The 24,281-nt window shown below is 46.8% G+C and overlaps 1 protein-coding gene across 6 annotated transcripts in view; it reads right to left on the bottom strand.

Annotated features, from left to right (window-relative positions):
- The window catches only part of CEP89 (centrosomal protein 89), a 95,725-nt gene extending 71,511 nt beyond the window's left edge, over nt 1-24,214 (bottom strand). For 5 of the 6 annotated variants that reach the window (XM_031659689.1, XM_031659691.1, XM_031659690.1 and 2 more), the window contains exons 1-4: nt 24,025-24,214; nt 17,974-18,080; nt 10,462-10,620; nt 4,795-4,981 (exon numbers count right to left, since the gene is read on the bottom strand). In XM_031659689.1, the coding sequence (XP_031515549.1) occupies nt 4,795-4,981; nt 10,462-10,620; nt 17,974-18,080; nt 24,025-24,063 (492 nt within the window). In that variant the 5' untranslated portion in view covers nt 24,064-24,214. The remainder of the gene's footprint in view (nt 1-4,794; nt 4,982-10,461; nt 10,621-17,973; nt 18,081-24,024) is intronic. The other variant, XM_031659693.1, reaches the window with a different exon arrangement.
- Between the last annotated feature and the right edge of the window lie 67 nt (nt 24,215-24,281).

The following is a 24,281-nucleotide window of genomic DNA, read 5'->3' as shown; positions in this document are numbered from 1 at the left end:
CAGGCTGTGTTAATAATTTCTATGTGGGACAAGCAGTGCTGACCTCCCCTGGGAGGACTCTCACTGAAGCCTGCTATGTTCACCAATTATGTAAGTCCACTGCAAATTTCATTTACTGAGGGACTCCCCTCTACTGTCTGAGAGTAGCTCCTACATAGGTAACCATTCATGTTAGCTATATAAGAGCTACTGAAATTTTGTTTCATCCCAACATGGCAGGGACACAGAGTTGTCCTTTAGAGAGGGCCATGGGCCAGGAATGGGACCTGCTGCTGAGGAGGAGGAGACATTCCCATTGGCAGGAGCCTGAGGGTAGGAACAGAGGCTGCCAAGGAGGAAGAGAAAGAACAGTGAAACAGGTTTTTCTTTTTCTTTTTTTAAGACATGGTCTCACCCTGTCACCCAGGCTGGAATGCAGTGGCGCAGTCATGGCTCGCAGCAGCCTTTACCTCCTGGGCTCAAGCAATCCTCCACCTCAGCCTCCCAAGCAGCTAGGACTACAATCGCATGCCACCATACCCAGCTAATTTTTAAATTTTTTGTAGAGATGGGGTCTCAGTATGTTGTCCAGGCTGGTCTCGAACTTCTGGCCTCAAGCGATCCTCCTGCCTCAGCCTCCCAAAGGGCTGGGATTACAGGCATGTAGTAAACTTTCCCTCTTCAAGTCACTGTGTGTGTTCTGATTCCTGATTGGACCTTGACTGATATATGCTACATCAGGCCACACAATGCAGATGTTAGACAAGGCAGGAGAGAACCAAATTTGGGGACGTAGGAAGACATTTGGCATGTGTTGTGAGACGAAAGAAAGGTAACAAAACAGCGTGCACATTATATACATACATGCTCTAAATTGTTAAAAATCTTATCTGTGGGGGCACAATTAAGTGTGTTTAGCCTTATAATATGCTCTGGCTGTGCACTCAGCCTGAACCAGGGGTTATGTGGTGAACTGTGACTGGCGCTGTCTGGGTGGGCTGCCCTTTGGCTCTCCTGATTCTTCAGTAAAATCTTGCTTTTGTGATCAGTTTGGCTTAGCTGGGCTGCACTGCAGGCAATGGAAGGGCTGTCCCTGGGGCTGACAAGGAGGTGGTGGCAGGGACCAGCAAGATGCCCATGAGAAGGGGCATTTCAGAGTAAGAGCTAAGGCTGCTAGGTCCACCTGTCTCTGTGGACATGGTTCCAAGGTGACCTGGCTCAAGAGAAGCAAACAGGTCACCCAAGCTACTCATCATTTGAAGAAAGAAAAAGTAAATGACCCCGCACTTTTTTTTTTAAATAGAGACAGGATCTCACTATGGTGTCCAGGCCAGTCTTGAACTCCTGTCCTCAAATGATCCTCCCACCTCCACCTCCCAAAGTGGTGGGATTACAGGCATGAGCCACTGCCCACGGCCGACCTCAAACTTTTTTATCTCCCAGGAACAAACTTCCTTGTTCAAACTGTCAAAAATATATTAAGTGACTCACTATTCTCAAGGAAATGTGAAATGGATAAGATGACTTAAAAAGTATTAGGGGTCAGGTGTGGTGGCTCACGGATCCCAGCACGTTGGGAGGCCGAGGTGGGTAGATGATCTGAGGTTAGGAGTTCAAGACCAGCCTGACCAACATGGAGAAACCTCGTCTCTACTAAAAGTACAAAATTAGCCAGGCGTGGTGGCGCATGCGTGTAATCCCAGCTACTCAAGAGGCTGAGGCAGGAGAACTGCTTGAACCCAGGAGGCGGAGGTTGCAGTGAGCCAAGATGGCACCATTGTACTCCAGCCTGGGCAATAAGAGGGAAACTCTGCCTCCCTCCCGCTACAAAAAAGTGTTAAGAAGATGCCCAATATGGACAACTGTTTGGCAGTATCTACTGGTACTAAAGCTGATGGTACATATGCTGTATGACCATACACATGCCATTTCTCAGTATACACCCACCAGAAATACAAAAATATGTACATCAAGGGACACATCCCCAAATGTTCACAGCAGCACTATTCCTAAGAGTCCCGAACTGGAACCAATCAAGTCTCTGTCATCAGTAAAACAAATAACTGAGTGGCACGGTTGTACAGTAAAATATACAGCAATGAGAACGAACCAGCCCCTGCTATACACAATAACTGAAGACTCCCAAACTCTAAATAATGCATACCGTCCAATTAAATGCATGTAAATTTTCAGAATAGGCAAAGCTAATCTCAGATTATTTTTAAAGATTAAAGCTAATCTTGGCAATGGTTAACTCTGTGGGAAGTAGTAAGTGGCTAAGAAGAAGGAGGATTTCTAGGGTACAAGTAATTTTTTTTTTAATCTGAGTGGTGGCTACTTTTTGAAAATTTATCGAAATGTACACTTATGATTTATTCACTTCTTGTGCGTGTTTTATATATCAATAAGTAAGTCTACTAAAAACATACCTTCATAAAGAATTTGTGATACTTTATACAGACATACTTTAAAAGGCTTGGCTGGGCGCAATGGCTCACACTGGTAATCCCAGCACTTTGGGAGGATCACCTGAGGTCAGGAGTTCGAGACCATCCTGGCCAACATGGGGAAACCCAGTCTCTACTAAAAATACAAAAATTTGCTGGGCATGGTGGCGGGCACCTGTAGTCCCAGCTACTTAGGAGACTGAGGCAGGAGAATCACTTGAACCCAGGAGGCGGCAGTGAACCAAGATTGTACTACTGCATTCCAGCCTGGGTGACAGAGCAAGACTCTGTCTCAAAAGAAATAAACAACAAAAAATTATACATATGTATATATATGCGCAGTACTCTAGTTGTTTACTTAAACTTGTAGTAAAAGAATAAAAACACAAACTTCAGGATGCACTCCAAATCTAAGAAAAGATGGGTTTCCAAGGAGGGAGTGGGGTTAGAGGACAAGGCAACATCAACCCTAATGGCAGCATTTTATTGTTTATTATTTTCGACTTTTCACATTTTAAAATTTAAAACTTTTCCTACTACACATGGCTCCTAAAACCACCCTAACAGACTTGCCTAAAAAAACAAAATAACTGTCCTTCTAACTAGGAAAGAGTCTCTGTAGGTCACTGTATCTCTTTCTTCCAAGGGAAATACTGTAGCAAGCTTTCCCGCTAGAATAGTGCAGTGATATGACTCTATGTGTAACATCAGTCCAAGTGTGTGGGTGAGGAGCAGTGGAACTGACTGTGAGCCCTGCAGAGCTGGACAGGCGCACCTCCCTTCCGGGGGCTCTGGGCAGTGTCTGCCTATTCCAGAGCTCCTTGCTGTGAGAAACCTAATTCTATGTGTGAAAGTCTGTATATGTGGGAAAATGATGGTGAGTTCATGAAACAGTCACATAAGGATCCCTCAAAATAAGCTCCTGAAGACCATTTAAAACATATTTTAGGGCCAGATGCATTGGCTTACACATGTAATCCCAACACTTTGGGAGCCCGAAGCAAGAGGATTGCTTAATCCCAGGAGTTCAAGACCAGTCTGGCTAACATAACAAGACCCTGGCCCTATAGAAAATAAATAAATAAATAAATAAATAAATAAAATGCTAGTTGTGGTGCCACGTGCCTATAGCCCTGGCTACTCGGGAGGCTGAGGTGGAAGGATCACTTGAGCCCAGGAGGAGGTGGCTATAATGAGCTATGATCGTGCCACTGCACTCCAGCCTGGGGACAGTGAGACCCCATCTCAATTTAAAAAAAAAAAAGTGTTTTAATATAGTAGAGGCTAATCAATATACATATAATCAATACTGGTGTAGCTTAATGCTGTCAGTCTATATGTTCAGACACTATGAACAACATATTATAATGATGGCAAAAAAAAGAGAAAGGGGCTGGGCACAGTGCCTCACACCTGTAATCCTAGTACTTTGAAAGGCTGAGGCGGGCGGATCACTTGAGTCAGGAGTTCGAGACCAGCCTAGGCAACATGGGGAAACCCTGTCTCTACAAAAAACACAAAAAATAGCCAGGTATGGTGGTGTGTGTCTGTAGTCCCAGCTACTTGGGAGGCTGAGGTGGGAGGATCACTTGAATCCAGGAAGTTGAGGCTGCAGTGAGCTATAGTGGTGCCACTGCCCTCCAGCCTAGGGGACAGGGCAAGAAGACCCTGTCTCAAAAAAGAAAAAGAAAAAGAAAAGAAAGAAAGAAAAAGATAAAGGAAAAAGGGATATATGCTATTATCTTGCCATTAAGGAAATATCATTATGTAGTTTCCAAAACCCTGGGAAGCAGTTTAAAAATTGGGATTCGCAGAGCAGCTGGCAGTGGAGAAGTATGTTTCCTTGAATCTCTCTGTGTGCAGTTCCCTGATGTGTGACAGGGCAATGAAGGGAATTCCTCACCGAGTCAGTGGGGGTCAGCTAACATAAATCCACACAGGAGTTAGAAACAGGGGAGCGCTCATAGTAAGCACTCAAAGCACGTCAGCTCCCATTGAGAGACGCATGACGATCTTGCCCGTCATGCACGAATTTAAAGAAAGGGTGCAGTGTGCAAAATGATACCATAAAAGTGATAGGAAATTTAGCTTCCAAGGTCAAAAAAAAGATTAAGATCGCTAAGCTTTGAATGGAAGTCCACATTAAGAATATGAAGATGTTCATATTTGTTTTTGCAAGCTAAAGGAAAGAAGTTTATGTTTTAATCTAACCAAATAGAAATGAGGCTGGACACATTTAAAAAATAAGCCCCAAAGCCAATGCTATCAAATGCAGAATAGAGAGAAGAAATCCTTAGCAATGCACTAATTTACCAAAAGTTAATGTCAGGGTGAATGTCAAGAAGAAAATTGGGAACATAGAAAACACCTGATTTCTGTGTGGCACAGCGTACAGGTCATCACCGTGGCCTCCTTTGTCCTCCTGGGCACTGACATCCCCCAGTTCCTTGCAGCTGGATGACAGCTGAGTTTCAATGTCCTCTTCTTCCCCATAGCCCAGTGTTTCAAAGGATGGCAAAGAAGATCTTCTTCCCATCTCACTCTGCCAATTTGGTCTGTATTAGGACATTCATGAGGAAAACAAACAAAAAGTCATTTAACACTTGACATTGATACATATCATGTATTAAATGTACTGCCTCCAAGTCCTTACCATAAATGTGTGATAATACAAAGTACACAGAAGCTAAAAGATTAAATTTTCCACCGTTCCATCTCTTTGTACACTCAGCATATCCTTCTAATTTCTGTTTTTAGAGTTACTGCATACATATACAATTCGCCTTGTTATGAATAAGGGTTTTTTTGTTTTGTTTTGTTTTTATTTGTCTGTTTGTCTGTTTTTTGAGATAGGGTCTCACTCTGTCTCCCAGGCTGGAGTGCAGTGGTACAAACATGGTTCACTGCAGCCTCAACCTCCCTGGACTCAGGTGATCCTCCAACCTCAGCCTCCCAAAAGCTGGGACTAACCATGCCCAGCTAATTTTTGTATTTTTTGTAGAGACAGGGTTTCACTATGTTGTCCAGGCTGGTCTTGAACTCCTTGGCTCATGGGATCTGCCCACCTCAACCTTCTAAAGTGCTAGGACTACAGGCATGAGCCACTGAGCCAGCCTGTTGTTGTTGTTGTTGTTATTATTATTTTGAGATGGAGTCTCACTCTGTCACCCAGGATGGAGTACAGTAGTGCAATATTTGGCTTACTCCAACTTCAGCCTCCCAGGTTCAAGCGATTCTCCTGCCTCAGCCTCCTGAGTAGCTGGGGTTACAGGCACGTGCCACCACGCATGGCTAATTTTTCTATTTTTAGTAGAGATGGGGTTTCACCATCTTGGCCAGGATGGTCTCGAACTCCTGACCTGAAATGATCCGCCCACCTCGGCCTCCCAAAGTGCTGGGATTACAGGCATGAGCCACTGTGCCTGGCGCCGGCCTGCTAATTAATAAGTTTTATATATATATATATTTTAATTGAGACAGGATATCATTCTGCCTGGAATGCAGAGGTGCAATCTCAGCTCACTGCAACATCCACCTCCCCAGCTCAAGTGATCCTCCCACCTCAGCCTCCCGAGTAGCTGGGACTACAGATGTACTCCACCATACTCAGCTAATTTTTGGCTTGTTTGTTTGTTTGTTTGTATTTTTAGCAGAGAAGCGGTTTCGCCATGTTGCCCAGACTAGTCTCAGACTCCAGAGCTGAAGCGATCCACCTACCTCAACCTCCCAAAGTGCTGGGATTACAGGTATGATCCACTGTCCCCAACCTATTAATAAGTTTTTAAGTCAACATTTTAAAAGGTAAGAATCCAGTAGATATGCCAGCTTAACCATCCATTTTCCTTGCTTAGGTGGGTTTTTTTCCTTCACTTTCCATTGCTGTAGATAACCCTGTAATAAACATCTGTGTGCAGATAACCTCTACTGTATTTAGGATTACTCCTATAAAACAAACCACCATAGAGTAAATTCTTTTTGTTTTTCTTTTCTGGAGATGAAGTCTCGCTGTGTCACCTAGGCTGGAGTGTGGTGGTGCGATCTCAGTGCACTGCCACCTCTGCCTCCCAGGTTCAAGTGATTCTCCTGCCTCAGCCTCCCAAGTAGCTGGGTCTACAGGCACCTGCCACCATGCCTTGTTAATTTTTGTATTTTTAGTAAAGATGGGGTTTCACCACATTGGCCAGACTAGTCTTGAACTCCCGACCTCAAGTGATCCGCCTGCCTCGGCCTCAAAAAGTGCTGGGATTACAGGCTTGAGCCACCATGCCCAGCCCATACAGTAAATTCTTGAGTCAAATAGTGTGAACATTTTGTGTCCACATACATACTGCACAAAATCATTTCTCCAAGCTACAAATACACTGGTAATAATTTTATGAAACTTGCCAAAACAACTTAAAACCCACTGTCTAAATTTGCATTTGTTACTGAGACTGAATGTTTTTCCATATACTTGTGTTCAGGTCCTTTGTCTATTTTACTTCTGGTATGTCCATTCCAATTTGTTTTTTTCATTTTGTGTGTGTGTGTGTGTGTTTGAGACAGGGTCTCACTCTGTCATCCAGGCTGGAGTGAAATGACAAGATCATAGCTCACTGCAACTTTGACCTCCTGGGCTCAAGTGATCCTCCTGCCTCAGCCTCCCAAGTAGCTGGGACTACAGGTAAGCAACACCATGCCAGGATGATTTTTGTATTTTTTGTAGAGATGGGTGTCTCACTTTATTGCCCAGGCTGGTCTCGAACTCCTGATCTTAAGCAGTCCTCCCACCTCAGCCTCTCAAAGTGCTGGGATTACAGGTGTAAACCACCACACTTGGCTTCCATTCCAATTTGAAATTACTAAAATTAATGTACTAAAATTAAAATCCTGACTTTGCTTTTACTATAAATGTTTTTTCTGTTCTATTAATATTATTTTGGTTTTATAAATTTCTTAAACATAGAAGTGATTAAAAAGGTTTTTTTTACCTTCTAAATTCTAATTCTAAAGTCTTATTAAAGACTTATTCTAAAGTCTTATTTGTGTGTCTATATAGTATAATCCTTCATTCATTAGGAATTTATTTTGGTGTATGACTTAGGCAAGGCTCAAAGCTGATTTCTAATATTGCTAATCAATGTAGCACCGAATCCTTTCCTTCCCCTTTGAGCTGTGGGACAGACTATTAAAGATTCAGTATGCTTGTAGAAACACTAGGTTCACCTCAGGGCATTCCTGGGCACCTCTGTATCACTCAACTAGTCCTATACTGTTCTTGCTACTTTATCTATACATTTTAAAATATGACAGGGTCGGACACAATGGCTTTTTATTGCATCAATTGAGGGGTAGCTGTTGGGGTGTTCGTGGTTAAAATACAATTGCTGGGCTTTGACTGGGTTGCTTTTTGGTCTCTTGTTTTTGGGGTTTGGCAAGGGTACATTTACCTACATTGATGGAAAAGTCAGAGATGGGGAGGATTGCAGATTTAATCGGAAACAGTTCTTGAAATTGAGCGTACGTGCGTGCGTGAGCGTGGCTCACACCTATAATCCCAGCACTTTGGGAGGCCAAGGAGAGAGGATTTCTTGAAGCCAGAAGTTGAAGACCAGCCTGGCAACATCAGGAAACCTTGTCTCTACAAAAAAAAGTAAAAATTAGCCTGGGCTGGGCACAGTCGCTCACACCTGTAATCCCAGCACTTTGGGAGGCCAAAGTGGGCAGATTGCTTGAGGTCAGGAGTTCAAGACCAGCCTGGCCAACATGGCGAAACCCCATCTCTACTAAAACTACAAAAATTAGCCAGGTGTGGTGGCGTGCACCTGTAGTCCCAGCTACTCTGGAGGCTGAGGCAGGAGAATTGCTAGAACCCAGGAGGCAAAGGTTGCAGTGAGCCGAGATCAGGCCACAGCACTCCACCCTCGGCAACAGAGCAAGACTCTGTCTCAAAAAAAAAAAAAATTAGCCAGGCATGATAGCACGCATCTGTGGTACCAACTTCTTGGGAGGCTAAGGCAGGAGGATCACTTGAGCCTGGGAGGAGGAGGTTGCAGTGAGCCATGATTGTGCCATTGCACTCCAGCCTGTGCAACAGAATGAGATCCTGTGTCAAAAAAAAAAAAGAAAGAAAATTTAAAAATCCCCCCAAAAACAAAATAAAATACAACAGGGCTAATCCAGCATTCCTGTGTGTCAGACCATCTCCTCTGATGGTCTTACATGCTTATTTTTTTCCACTGAATTTTAGAGCCATTTACTCATCTTTAGTTTTTATTCAGCCAAAGTATAATTCTTACCAGGAAAAAAAAAAAGGTTAAATTCAAATATCTCAAAATGGTGGCGATATTTTTGGTCAAAACAAAAATAAAAACAAGCCCTAGAAGGAAATACATTAAGTATTTATATGACACCATGGTAGGAAGTGTCTTACTAAATTTACAATTATTACAGAAAATATAAATTAAAAAATGGGTAGATTTTACTACATACAAAATACAAAATATTTAGTGTATCAAAAAAGCCAGCACAGGCTAGGCACAGTAGCTCATGCTTATAATCCCAGCACTTTGGGAGGCCAAGGTGGACAGATCGCTTGAGGTCAGGAGTTCAAAGACCAGCCTGGCCAACACGGTGAAACCCCGTCTCTACTAAAAATACAAAAATTAGCCAGGTGTGGTGGCGTGCACCTGTAGTCCCAGCTACTCTGGAGGCTGAGGCAGGAGAATCGCTTGAACCCAGGAGGCAAAAGTTGCAGTGAGCCGAGATCAGGACACTGCACTCCACCCTGGGCAACAGAGTGAGACTCTGTCTCAAAAAAAGAGCCAACCCGACACAAAGTTGAATATACATGACAATTAAAAAGGGAAATGTGGCCGGGCGCGGTGGCTCACGTCTGTAATCCCAGTGCTTTGGGAGGCCAAGGTGGGCAGATCACTTGAAGGCGGGAGTTCGAGACCAGCCTGACCAATGTGGAGAAACCCCATCTCTACTAAAAATACAAAAATTAGCTGGGTGTGGTGATGCATGCCTGTAACCCCAGCTACTCAGGAGGCAGAGGTAGGAGAATCGCTTGAACCTGAGAGGCGGAGGTTGCAGTGAGCCGAGATCGCGCCATTGCATTCCAGCCTGGGCAATAAGAGTGAAACTCTGTCTCAAAAAAAAAACAAAAAGGGCAAATGTGATCATGGATCCCTACTCTCATCCCTGCCCCATGCGCCCTTAGAGACCTCCAGTGTCTTCCCACCATTCCTAGGGCAGACACCAACCCTCTAAACAGGACACTAAAGGCACCCCCAGCCTGAACCCTGTCCAGTCCTCCAGCCCCATCTCGCATCCCAAACATCCTCCTTACACTGCCGCCTGTGTCACACTCCCTCGTCTGTGTCTGGAAAGCTCATCCCAGCCCCACAAAGATCATCCCCAGCCCTTGAGCTGTTCCTAGATGATTCCTGTACATCCTAAGCTCTCCCCGCAATCCTCTCCTCCGCAGGAGGAGACCTTCCTGACCCCCTAGCCCTGTGTCAGCTCAAACCCAGGAGAAGCAACAAAGGAAAAGATGATGAAGAAAAAAGGCTAAACTGCAGCTGCCAGGAAAGTCAAATTAGTGTGACTGTCCAGAGACACACGTGAGAGGTGAGGAGGGACCACTCTCACTGTTCAGGTTGCCACACAAAGAAACTTACTAAGGGCTGGAAGCAGCACTGAATTCATTAGCTCTGTGCCACTGTGAAAATGGCCAGGACCCATACAAGTCAAAATCTAACAAGATCCACTATGGAGGAAATCCAGATCCCACAGCAATTAGGTCGCTGGACAGTCGCTGGACAGTGTCCATTTGACACTGGTGATGAAAACCCAGCGACTAAGCTTCTAGTCATAAATATGTGCAGGAGCACCCGCGCACCCACACAGGTACACATGCACACACAGGTACACATGCACACACACGTACACATGCACACACACGTACTCATGCACACACACACGTAGAGACCAGGCTGAGTTGCCCCTCTTCCACCCGGAGAGGAAGCAGAGGCGGCGATCTGGTACCCACCGAAGCCTCAGCTCTGAGGTAGTGGCATAGGGCTCAATGAAGCTGTCCTGTTCAACACTGCTCACGTCACTCTCAGACCGGGATCTCCGGCGAGGCTGAGGAATGGCAACCGTCCGCCCAGTCAATGTTGTCGCCAGAATGGCTGCTGCCAGAGCAGATCTGCGGACAAAAACATCCCGTGGAGACGGTGAGACATGAACATTCCAGGTGAAGGCTGAACAAGATACACGAACTGATCGAGGCTTACCTTCTGCTGGACGGTGTCGACTGAGCATTTACTCTGCCCCGGTCATCTACCGCGGGCCATCAGACAATCTCATTTGATTCTCACACAACTGTATGACTACATAATATTGTCATCCCATTTTCCATAGAAATTAAGTGACTTATAAATATTTCCTAGCCAAGGCCGGGTACGGTGGCTCACGCCTATAATCCCAGCACTTTGGGAGGCTGAGGCGGGTGGATCACCTGAGGTCAGGAGTTTCAGACCAGCCTGACTAACATGGTGAAACCCCATCTCTACTAAAAATACCAAAAATATTGTCAGGTGTAGTGGTGGGCGCCTGTAATCCCAGCTACTTGGGAGGCTGGGGCAAGAGAATCGCTTGAACCCGGGAAGCGGAGGTTGCAGTGAGCCGAGATCACACCATTGCACTCCAACCTGGGCAACATAGCGAGACTCTGTCTTAAAAAAAGAAAAAAGAGATTTCCCAGCCAATAGGAGGTAGAACAGGGCCTGTAATCCAGGCAGACACAAAAGCCTACATTCAAGTAGTTTTCTTATTAGAATGGAAGATCGAATGGAAAAAGAAAATGAGATATAGAAAGACTAAAAGATTTAGAAGGGGACTGACTTTAAAAATACAAATTAATCAGGAATATATTACAGGAAAGTTAGAGTAAACAGATTTACCCTCTTGCCTAAAAAAGTAAAACAAGGCCAGGCGCAGTGGCTTATGCCTATAATCCCAGCACTTTGGGAGGCTGAGGTGGGTGGATCACGAGGTCAGGAGATCAAGACCAGCCTGGCTAACACGGTGAAACCTCATCTCTACTAAAAATACAAAAAATTAGCCAGGTGTGATGGCACACACCTGTAATCCCAGCTACTCAGGAGGCTGAGGCAGGAGAATCAGTTGAACCCGGGAGGTGGAGGTTGCCGTGAGCTGAGATTGCACCACTGCACTCCAGCCTGGGCAACAGAGTGAGACTCCATCTCAAAAAAAAAAAAAAAAAAAAGTAAAACAAAACAAAAGACCACTGTCCCAGCTTGCTGCCTAGGAAAATGTCCAGGTCACAAAACAGGGAGGAGGAATGTATGGAGCCAGGCAGACTCCTCGAATTGTAGAGATGGAGCTGAGAGAGTGTGCAGGATAGAGTGCTGGACAGGAGAGAACCGCACAGAGAGAACGAGGAGATCTGCAGAAGGTCCCCCAGTTTCAGCGGGATATGGTGCAGCACACAAGTGTGACGAAATTACCCGACAGTGGAGGAAGAACCACTCACAAGGATCAGAGGAGCAGAGCCAGGTGCTTATACACAGCCCAGGATGGCAGCTGCTTCCACCAGGCAGACTAGAGAAACCCATCATTCACAAGACGCTGGGTGCAGCACTCAGAAAGGTCTGGCCGCGGTACTGGGGAATAATTAGCCCTGGCTGAACACTGCTCCATGTCCCACCTAACAAATCATATAAGAAAGACCCGGCCAGGTGTGGTGGCTCACATCTGTAATCGCAGCACTTTGAGAGGCTGAGGCAGGCGGATCACAAGGTCAGGAGATCAAGACCATCCTGGCCAACATGGTGAAACACTGTTTCTACTAAAAATACAAAAATTAGCTGGGCCTGGTGGTGGGGGCCTATAGTCCCAGCTACTCAGGAGGCTGAGGCAGGAGAACTGCTTGAATCCAGGAGGTGGAGGTTTCAGTGAGCCGAGATCGCACCACCATACTCCAGCCTGGCGACAGAGCAAGACTCTGTCTCAGAAAAAAAAAAAAAAAAAAAGACCCAAAAGATCTGTTTCCAAGAAATTGAACTGCATCCCCAAACAAAGGTCAAGATGTTTTAAGGAATACAAAATGATCCAGCACTCAAGGTAAAATTCACAAGATCTTCTATCCACTTAGATAAGCAGGCATGCAAAGAGACAGGAAACCATGACCTGTAAGGAAGACAGCCGTCAACGGAAACCCACTAAGAATTGAACACATATGTTAGAACTGGCAGCAAAGCACATTCAGATCGTTATTACAGCTGTATTTCATATAATCAAAAAGCCAAGTAGAGACATGGACAATTATAAAAAGAACCAAACTTCATGAGATCAAAATGACAACATCAGAGAGAGAAAGTATACTGGATGGGATTAACAGATTATATATTGCAGAAGATCAGTAAAATTAAAGGCAAAAACAACCAAAAATAACCAAAATGAAATGGAGATGGAAAAAAAAAATTTTTAAGAGCATCAATCAGTTGTGGGATAAAAACCACTGTTCTTTATATTTTGGTTTTGGGGTTTTTGAGACAATATCACTGTTGCCCAGGCTGGAGTGCAGTGGCGCAGTCACAGCTCAGTATAGCCTCAACCTCCTGGGCTCAAGTGATCCTCCCACCTCAGTCTCTCGAATAACTGGGACTATAGGCACACGCCACCACACCTGGCTAATTTTTATATTTTTTGTAGAGATGGGGTCTCGCTATGTTCTCCAGGCTGGTCTGGAACTCCTGGGCTCAAGTAATCCTCCTGCCTCAGGCTCCCAAAGTGTTGGGATTACAGGCGTGAGCCACCACGCCTGTTTGCTGTTTTGTTTCAAATTACTATATTTTGGTGTAATTGTTACACAGCAATAAATAATAGCCTCATCATCAAACGGTGCTGGAAAAATCAAATCTCCATATGCCAAAAAAAAAAAAAAAAAAAATCATGGATCTATGGTTTCGCTCTGTGCCCTTACCCAAATCTCCTCTCAAATTGTAATTCCCACATGTTTAAGAAGGAAAGTGATTGGATTATGGGGGCAGTTTCCCCCATCCTGTTCTCGTGATAGTGAGTGAACTCTCACAAAAGCCGATGGTTTTACAAATGGTAGTTTCTTCTGAGCTCTCACATGCTCACTGTCTCTCACCTGCTGCCATGTAAGACGTGCCTACCTCCGTTTTCGCCATGATTGTAAGTTTCCTGAGGACTCCCCAGCCATGCAGAACTGTGAGTCAATTAAATCTCCTTCGCTTATAAATTACCCCATCTCAGGTAGTATCTTTAGAGCAGTGTGAGAACAGACTAATACACACCATTTACAAAAATTAACTCTAAATGGATTACAGACCTAACTGTAAAGCATAAAACCATAACACTTCTAGAAGAAAATATAAGAGAAAACCTTTGTGACCTTGGGTTAGGTAAATATTTCTTCAATATAAGACACTGAAAGCATGATCCATAAAAGAAAAAATTGTAAGCTGGACTTCATAAAAATTAATAACTTCTGCTCTTTGAAAGGCAATGTTTAAGAGAATGAAAAGACAAGCCACAGATAGAGAGAAAAGACTTGCAAATCACACATTTGATAAAAGACTTGTGTTGATACTATATAATGAACCCTCAGAATGCAATAATGGAAAACAAGCCGGGGCTGTGATGTCTCCAGGAAGCCCACAATCTTCACCCAGGTCTCTGCTTAGATCTCCTGGATGAAAAATGTCATTGCCTCCAACTGAACATGTTCCTGAGTCCAGCGGCCTTCCCAAGATGGTTCTTAGATCTGCAACAGGACTTGTGACTAACAAGGAATGCCCAATTTTTGTAAATGTGCAAAAGATGTGAACAGATGCTTCACTAAAAAAGATATAAAGACAACAAATAAGCACATGAAAAAAATGCTCAATACCATTAGCCATTAGAGAAATGCAAAATAAGGCCAGGCGCGGCAGCTCACGCCTGTAATCCCAGCACTTTGGGAGGCCAAGGCGGGTGGATCACTTGAGGTCAGGAGTTTGAGATCAGCCTGGCCAACGTGGCGAAACCCCATCTGTACTAAAAATACAAAAAGTAGCCGGGTGTGGTGGTGTGTGCCTGTAATCCCAGCTACTCAGGAGGCTGAGGCACGAGAAGAGAATCGCTTGAATCTGGGAGGCGGAGGCTGCAGTGAGCTGAGAACATTCCACTGCACTCCAGCCTGGGTGACAGAGTGAGACTCTGTCTCAAAAAGAACAGACTCCGTCTCAAAAACAAAAAAACAAAAAACAAAAAAAACACAGTGAAATACTAGGACACACTCATCAAATGTCCAAATTTTTAAAAACCGACCACGACAATCCCTTGTTCTTTTTTATTCTAAACTGGGCCTATGAGAATGGCTTCCACAAAGGAGAGCAACAAGAAGGATTGTTCTGTCATCAACAAGGTTGTGACCGAAAGTACACTGTCAACACTCACAAGCACATCTATGGAGTGTGCTTTAAGACACTGCCCCTGGCATACACAAAGAGATGTAGACATTTCTCATGAAAGAGCTAGGAACTCCAGATGTGTGCATTGACGCCGGGCTCAACAAAGCTGTCTCTTGGCCGGGCGCGGTGGCTCAAGCCTGTAATCCCAGCACTTTGGGAGGCCGAGACGGGCGGATCACGAGGTCAGGAGATCGAGACCATCCTGGCTAACACGGTGAAACCCCGTCTCTACTAAAAAATACAAAAAACTAGCCGGGCGAGGTGGCGGGCGCCTGTAGTCCCAGCTACTCGGGAGGCTGAGGCAGGAGAATGGCGTGAACCCGGGAGGCGGAGCTTGCAGTGAGCCGAGATCCGGCCACTGCACTCCAGCCTGGGCGACAGAGCGAGACTCCGCCTCAAAAAAAAAAAAAAAAAAAAAAAAAGCTGTCTCAGACAAAGGAGTAAGGAATATCCCCACCCTATCTGTGTACCACTGTCCAGAAAGCGTAAAGAGATGAAGATTGATCAAACCAGCTCTATACATTGGTTACCTATGCACCTGTCACCACTTTCAAAAACCTACAGTCAATGTGGATGAAAACTAACCACTGACTGTCCAAGTTATAAAAGACCACACGCACACACATACACACGCACTCACACACATGCAAACACATACACACACACACACACACACATACTGACCAAACCAAGTGTTGGTGAGAATATGAAGCAACTGGACTCATATACTGTTGGTGGGAACATAAATGGGACAATGACCTTGGAAAACAGTTTGACAGTTTCTTAATAAATTAAATACCCACCTAGTATAAGGCCCAGCTATAGAAAGTGTATATCCAAACATTTGTGTATACATTTTTTTTTTTTTGGAGATATGAGTCTCGCTTTGTTGCCCAGGCTGGAGTGCAGTGGTGTGATCTTGGCTCACTGCAACCTCTGCCTCTGGGTTCAGGTGATTCTTGTGCCTCAGCCTCCCCAGTAGCTGGGACTACAGGAGTGCACCACCACACCCAGCTAATTTTTGTATTTTAAGTGGAGATGGGTCTTCACCATGTTGACCAGGCTGGTCTCAAACTCCTGAGCTCAGGTGATCTGCCCGCCTTAGCCTCCCAAATTGCTGGGAATATAGGCGTGAGCCACCACACCCAGCTAGTGTGTAAATGTTTACAGCAGCCTTATTCTGGTAACCAAAACTCAGAAACAAACCAAATATCCATCAACAGGCGAATGGATAAACAAACTGTGGCATATTCATATAATGAAATACTCCTCAGTAAGGAAAAGGATGAATTATTGACTTTCAGAACATGCGTGAATCAGAATAATCATGCTGAGTGAAAGAAGGCAGTGTATTTTATGTAATTCCACTTATATAAAATTCTAGAAAATACAAACTAATCCATAGTGCGAGAAAGGAGATGAGAGGTTGCCTGGGGATGAACAGGAGCATGAAAGGTGGCAGAGAAGGGTAGGAGGAAGGAATTACAAAGGAGCATGAGGACTCTTGTCAGAATGATAGATATATTTATTGTCTTTTTTTCCTTTTCAGAAGCTCCCCATTAATTATCTTTTAAAATAAATATTTGTAGAGGCAGGGCCTCACTCACAACAGCTCATTCGTTGCTCAGGCTGCAGTGCAGTGACACGAATCCTAGCCTCACTGCAGCCTTGACCTCTTGGGCTCAAGGATCCTTTTCGCTGAGCCTTAGCCTCCTGAGTACCTGGGATTGCAGGCATGCACCAGCATGCTCAGATAATTTATTTTAATTTTTGCTATGGATAAGGTTTTGCTATGTTGCTCAGGCTGATCTTGAACTCCTGGGCACAAGCAATCCTCCTGCCTCAGCCTCCCAGGATCAGTTTAGCCTAGGAGTTCAAGGCCAACTTGGGCAACATAGTGAGACCCCCATCTCTGCAGAAAATTTAAAAAATTAGCCAGTCATGCTGGCATGCACCTGTAGTCCCAGCTATTCAGGAGGCTGAGACAGGAGGATCGGGCTGATGCTGAGGCTGCAGTGAGCCACACGGCACCACGTAATTCCAGCCTGGGCAACAGAATGAGACCATGTCTCAAAAAAAAAAACACTTTTTGTTTTAGTCAGGCATAGTGGCTCATGTCTGTAATCCCAGCATCTCTTTAGAGGCCTCTAGACGGGCGGATCAATTTAGGTCAGGGAGTTCAGACCATCCTGGCTAACACGTGAAACCCCGCCTCTACTGCTAAAAAATACAAAACTAGCCGGGCTAGGTGGTATTTCTGTAGTCCCGCTATCGGTGCTGGAGGCAGGAGAATGGCATAAAACCCGAGGCGAGCTTGCAGTGAGCTGGAAGATCCGCCACTGCACTCCAACCTGGGCGATACAGCCAGACCCGCCTCAAAAAAGAAAAAAATTAATTAATTAATTTAAAAAAAAAAGAAAATTGGCTGGGCATGGTGGTTGATGCCTGTAATCCCAGCACTTTCAGAGGCCAAGGTAGGCAGATTAAGAGGTCAGGAGTTTGAGACCAGTCTGGCCAACATGGTGAAGCCCCATCTCTACTAAAAATACAAAAATTAGCTGGGCGTGGTGGCATGTGCCTGTAATCCCAGCTACTCTGGAGGCTGAGGCAGGAGGACTGCTTGAACCTGGGAGGTGGAGGTTGCAGTGAGCCAAAAATCCACCACTGCACTCCAGCCTGGGCAACAGAGAAAGACTCCATCTTGAAGGGGAAAAAAAAAGAAAAGAAAAGAAAAGAAAATTTTGTGTATAATTCAAAATTCCCTGTTAACCTGAACACTTGGGCTTTAATGCTTTATATTTTTTAAAAAATACTCATCGCCTTCAATCACGAAATGTGAGAAGTTCATGCACCTGAAAGGGACAGACTTCAAGTCAGTCCATTATCCTCAAAGACACCATATTAAATGCATCATTAGGAATTGTGGTAAACATTTTGAAGGACGTGATTCTAACTACTCTACTTGTACTTTTCTGGGCAGTTTGAGCAGTTCCAGGATCCAGTACTTGGGGGCTGAGCACAGAGGTGACCTCAGTGCCTGCTCATTTGATACTCACCTTGGTCTCTCTGGAGATGGGTTGGGGCTGCGGGGAGGAGGTGTACGTGGCACTGCTGCCTTCGGAGCAATGCTGGCTGCAGGTAAAAGGCCATGGATAATGTGTTTCTGCACAAATGAAATCCAACAGAAGTCACTGGGTTGGGTCACTGGATCACTTGAGTCTTGTCACCACTCCCCCTGGGCCTGCAAGGGGACACCTGCACTGGCCACCCATGGACCCAAACCCATCAGAAGCCCACTCTGCCCCTGCCATCCCCAGTCCCCATTAGGCCAGACAAGTGCACACAGCCGAGGAGCATCATGACAGGTGCTCATTGTGGGACCCTCTTGTCCTTCCCTCCTCAGAGCTTCCCTGGCTGTCCCCAAGAGTCACCCTCTAGCCCTGCCACGTGTCCCACAGCACTCCCCCCAGTGATGTCTCATGTGGCTCCCCCTGCAGAGCAGGGTGACTTCCTGAGAAGCAAGTGACTTCCTTATCTTTTTTTTTGCTTTGTTTTGTTTTTGAGATGGGGGCTTGCTCTGTTGCCCAGAGTGGAATGCAGTGGTACGATCATGGCTCACCGCAGCCTCAAACTCCTGGCTCAAGCAATCCTCCCACTTCAGCCACACGAGTACATGGGACTACAGATGTTCACCACCATGCCTAGGTAATTTTTGTATTTTTGTAGAGACAGGATCTCACTACATTGCCCAGGCTGGTCTCAAACTTCTGGCTCCAAGTGATCCTCCCACCTCAGCCTCCCAAAGTGTTGGGATTACAGGCACGAGCTCTGTACCTGGCTGACTCTCTTATCTTTATCAATCCTGGAACTCTAGCATTGAGCGCATTGCCTCACACCTCATAGGGGCTTAATATAAGCTTTTAGGTAGCTTATCTCCAAGATGAGAATAATGAAAACTAGCTCCTATACACAGTGAAAGTCAGAGAACCCGCTTTAGGTAACCGTAACTGGGAGTCTCTGAGACGTTTCTGGGTCTAGTCCAATCATTTTCTTGGCACGAGCCATTCACTGACACCTACTAGAGGCAGAACACCATGACAGCAATGAAGAAACCTTGTCTTCATCCCCAAGGTGGTGAGTAGAGAGGAAAAACACCCAAATAGTTATTACAGAACATAGAATTATGGAATGAGCCGAGAGAAAGGCTCTCTCACTAAAAATGAAAAAAACAAAACAAAACAAAAACAAAAAACTCCTCAATGAGATGTGGGATAAAAACACTATTGTCTTCTGTTTGAAGCCAGTAATTAGCACAAAGTGCTGGGGTGGGCAGGGAGGGAAGATTCCTCCAGGTCTGGGGCCAGCCTGGGAACTTCAAATGCTTCCTTCGAGAAAATCACGCAGGCATTTAGACTGGGCTTTCAAAGATGCCCATTGGTCCCACATTTGGAAATGTGATGGAACAGCATTCTAGGAAGAGGGAATAGCATGAACAAAGGAATGAAGCAAGACATTGGTTGCAGTGCTCTGGAAATCATACGCACGGTTCTCTGCTTTGCTGGAATGCAGAGGCATCTGCGAGGGTGGGGCTGGGGACCCAGCCTGACTGGCTAATTTTTTAAATTTTCTGCAGAGATGGGGGTCTCACTATGTTGCCCAAGTTGGTCTTGAACTCCTAGGCTAAACTGATCCTGGGAGGCTGAGGCAGGAGGATTGCTTGTGCCCAGGAGTTCAAGATCAGCCTGGGCAACATAGCAAAACCTTATCCATAGCAAAAATTAAAAGAAAATAATTATCTGAGCATGCTGGTGCATGCCTGCAATCCCAGGTGCTCAAGAGGCTAAGACTCCAGGATCACTTGAGCCCAAGAGGTCAAGGCTGCAGTGAGCTAGGATCGTGTCACTGCACTGCAGCCTGAGCAACAGTGAGGCTGTTGTGAGTGAGGCCCTGCCTCTACAAATATTTATTTTAAAAAGATAATTAATAGGGCAACTTCTGAAAAAGAAAAAAAGACAATAAATATATCTATCATTCTGACAAGAGTCCTCATGCTCCTTTGTAATTCCTTGTCCCCGATGATGGGGGCAATTCCCATGGGAAGGGCTTTCAGAGCAGATGGAGGAGATACTGGGGCCTAGTGAGGAGCACCCACTGACAGTGGCCCCAGGAATGTTAGGTAGTGGTCAGCATGAGACACAAGGTTGGGAAGGGGGGCACAGCGTGGGGGCCTCTTTCAGGAGTGAGGGATGGGCAGACCTTCCCGTCATCTCCTACAGCCCCCACTCCCAACTTGCACAGCCACCCACCGGAGCAGAAGCTCCAAGCAGTCTCTACCCAGTATCCCCACTCTGTTTACCTCTCTGAGTGGCGCCTGCCACCCTGCATCTGTCAAGTGATTCCACAGTTTCCATGTTTCCTCCCCGCCCCCTTCCATTATCTGCTGCACGACAAGAAAGGATTTTTGTTTGTTTGCTTGTTTTGTAGACAGAGTCTCGTCTGTTGCCCAGGCTGGAGTGCAGTGGCATCGTCTCGGCTCACTGCAACCTCCACCTCCCAGGTTCAAGCTATTCTCATGCCTCAGCCTCCCAAGTAGCTAGGACTACAGGCATGTGCCACTATGCCTAGCTAATTTTTTTTTTTGAAAGAGTGAATCCCCTATTGCACACTAAAACATGTCTCATACTATCACAATCATTTCCTAACTATGGTCTCCTCATCCATCCTGTCTCTACCGGGCGTAAAAACCCTCACAGGCAGCACCACTCTCTCGACGGCAGGCAAATGTCCAGCATGACATATCAGCTGATATAGGTTGGTTCCTACCAACTGTTATGGGATTTTTGGCCTGTTGATTTTTCTGGTTGGAACCTCTGTGGCCACAGTGCCTTTGCCTGAGTTCTTGTCCTGCGTCCAGGAAGAATGAGGTACTCAGACAAGTGAAGGGTGAAGAAGAGTTTTATTTCGTGTTAGAAGAGCTCAGAGGAGTAGGTAGCTCCTCTCTGGAGGCAGGTTGTCTCATGAGCTCAAGTGTTCAGCTCTCAGCAGAGAGGAGGCCCTGGAAAGGGTGGCTCTTCTCCACAGGCAAGTCATTCCAATGTCTCTGCAGGTCTCTGAAGCTCTCAGCAGAGAGTAGCTCCTCTCTGCTGGCAGGTGGTCTCTGTAGCTCTCAGCGGAGAAGGTACTCCTCTCCGCAGCCAGCCACCCCATCGTCTCCAGCTATCAGCAGAGAGGGTACTCCTCTCTGCAGCTGGTCATCCTGTCCCCTCGTCTCTCCACCCTCCTCGTCCTCTGGCCATTCCCTGCACCACTCTGGCTGAGCCCAGGGTCTTTATGGACCTCAGAGGGGAGGAAGTGCGTGCTGATTGGACCATGGGCAGGCCCAGAAGAGGCTCCGCGAGTTTCCACTTTGGTCAGAGGGACTGGCGGCCCAGCCCCCAGCCTTCAAGCCCTCCCTGGCCTGAGGGTGGGGCCTTACTGGGGACCCCGCCCCTTTCCTCCTGCTGCCATTCATGGTCCCAGGGCTTGGCTCCAACCGCCCTCCAAGATGAGCGCGGTTGCGTGTTGCCGGGACTGGAGAGACGTCAGGCAGTGGGAGCAGACACCCCTCAGGCTGCAGGGATGGGGAGTGAGGGCGGTTGTCTTTCCTGGGGTGCCCTATGGTGCAGGCTGCAGAGATGCCCTAGTCCTGTGCCTGGGAGGGCAGCCGCAGCCACACCCTGGGAGCTCCCACCCCGCCAACTTGGAAGGGGCAGGGCTCGCGCTTGTCCCCGGCTCCTGCCTGAGCGGCTGCAGCTGCACCTAGAAGGGCAGATTCTGCCTGTTCCCGGCTCCCGCAAGAGCACAGAGAGCCTCGGATCCACAGCTGCAGTTTGGGTGGCTGTAGCCCTGCCCAGGAGGGTGGGGCTCCTGCCTGCTCCGTAGAGCCAGAGGCCTGGGTCTGCAGCAGCGGTTTGCGGCTCCCGTCCCAACTCACAAGGGGCGGAGCTTCCACCGGCTCCTTGAAGTGTGCAGCCCCGGCCACACAGCGTGATGGCAGCAGCCTTCGTGATGGCCGCAAAAGCCTTCGCATTTGCTGTCTTCTGCACCCAGAATTCTTTTCTTACTCCCTGCCAAGCCCAGGTCAACTCTCCAGGCTGACGTTGCTGCCCTTCTGATACACACGTCAACAGCAGTTCTTGTTTTACCATTGTGTACAGAATTATTTAGGGGCTTGTCTGTCCTACAGACCGTGTGGCCATAAGCTGTCAATCAGTTGTGGGTATCAGCACACAGCAGGAACTCATTAATGTTTGGGGCTTTAAATAAAACCTCAGGCCAGGTGCAGTGGCTCACGCCTGTAATCTCAACCCTCTGGAGGCAAAGGTGAGAGGATTGCTTGAGCCAAGGTTTAAGACCAGCCTGAGCAGCATAGCCAGATTCCATCTCTACAAAAAATATATATATATTTTATGTTTTTTTGAGACAGAGTCTCACTTTGTTGCCCCGGCTGGAGTGCAGTGGCACAATTTTGGCTCACTGCAACCTCTGCCTCTTGGGTTTAAGCGATTCTCCCACCTCAACCTCCCGAGTAGCTGGGATTAGAGGCGCCCACCACCACGCCCGCTAATTTTTGTAGTTTTAGTAGAGATGGGGTTTCACCATGTTGGCCAGGGTGATCTTGAACTCCTGACCTCAAATGATCCGCCCGCCTCAGCCTTCCAAAGTGCTGGATTCCAGGCAAAAGCCACCTCGCCTGGCCTCTACAAAATAATTTTTTAAATTAGCCAGGCATTGAGACTTGGCAACGCGTGAAGCAAAAAATAAAATAAATAAAAAGCAGCTAGGTGTGGTGGTACACACCTGTAGTCCCAGCTACTCAGGAGGCTGAGGCAGGAGGACCACTTGAGACCAGGAGGTTGAAGCCACAGTGAGCTAAGATCATGCCACTGCACTCCAGCCTGGGCATCAGGACAAGACCCTGTCTCTAAAACTAAATTAAATAATAAATAAATACAAGAATCCCCTTGGCTGCTATGTGGAGAATTGACCTAGGGGAAGGGCGAGAGTGGAAACAGAGAAACCAGTGGGGATCTGCCGCAGCAGTCCGGGTAGATGCTGGAGGCCGGGGTGTGGGTGGAGATAGGAACAGCTGGCAGATGTATGTCGTGGGTAGATCGGATGGGACTTGCTGATAGGATGTACATGGTGGGTGGCGGAGGGAAGAATGAAGGATCACTATATCCAGCAGTGCAGCAGGTGCACGTCGGCCAGGAGTTAACTCAGGGCACGGGGACGAATGCAACAGGTGAGGCAGGGTGCTCCTGTCCAGCTGTGGCCGACCCTGGGGCAGAAGATTGTTAAAGCCGGGCATAGTGGCTCACGCCTGTGATACCAACTCTTTGGGAGGTTGAGGAGTTCAAGACCACCCTGGGAACATAGCAAGATCCCTGTCTCCACAAAAATATTGAACAATTAGCCAGGAGTGGTGGCGCGCCCCTATAGTCTCAGCTACTCGGGAGGCTGAGGTGGGAAGATCGCTTAAGCCCAGGAGTTCGAGGATGCAGTGAGCTATGATCGCAAAACTGCACTCCAGCCTGGGCGACAGAGCGAGACCCTGTTTCTTAAAAGAAAAAAAAAAAAAAAAGTTTAGAACACGAAAAATCAAGGCTTCTTTTTTTTTTTTTTTTTTTTGAGACGGAGTCTCGCTCTGTCAGCCAGGCTGGAGTGCAGTGGCCGGATCTCAGCTTACTGCAAGCTCCGCCTCCCGGGTTTAGCCATTCTCCTGTCTCAGCCTCCCGAGTAGCTGGGACTACAGGCGCCCGCCACTTCGCCTGGCTAGTTTTTTTTTTTTTTTTTTGTATTTTTTAGTAGAGACGGGGTTTCACCGTGTTAGCCAGGATGGTCTCGATCTCCTGACCTCGTGATCCGCCCGTCTCGGCCTCCCAAAGTGCTGGGATTACAGGCTTGAGCCACCGCGCCCGGCCAAATCAAGGCTTAAACTGAAAACCATTTTCTCTTGTGCCGCCGCCTTGACTGGATCTCAGGCCAAACCCCAACCCGCCGCAACCCTTTACCCCTAATCCCCGGCCCCATAGAGCTCCGCGTGCGGCAGGCGAGCATCTACTTACGAACTGGCTCCTGCGGCCTCTGCGAAACCCCAGAAGCATCCTTGCAGCTCGAGGAGACCGGGCCCGGGGCTGGACTCATCAGCAGATCTCTCCACAGCCCGGGACCACTCCCTAAAGCCCGCCGCAGGCCCAGCCCCTCAAGCTTTCCCTTCGCAATGGACTTTGCAGCAACCACGTCGGCCATTGGCTCAGCTCGGCCCTCGACCAATCAGAGCTAAGGTTACTTCCACACCGGTCGTTCTTGGCAACTAGTCGAT

The sequence above is a fragment of the Papio anubis genome, chromosome 20 (assembly GCF_008728515.1).
Source record: "Papio anubis isolate 15944 chromosome 20, Panubis1.0, whole genome shotgun sequence".
Classification (NCBI taxonomy): domain Eukaryota; kingdom Metazoa; phylum Chordata; class Mammalia; order Primates; family Cercopithecidae; genus Papio; species Papio anubis.
This window is presented reverse-complemented; position numbering and strand designations above follow the sequence as displayed.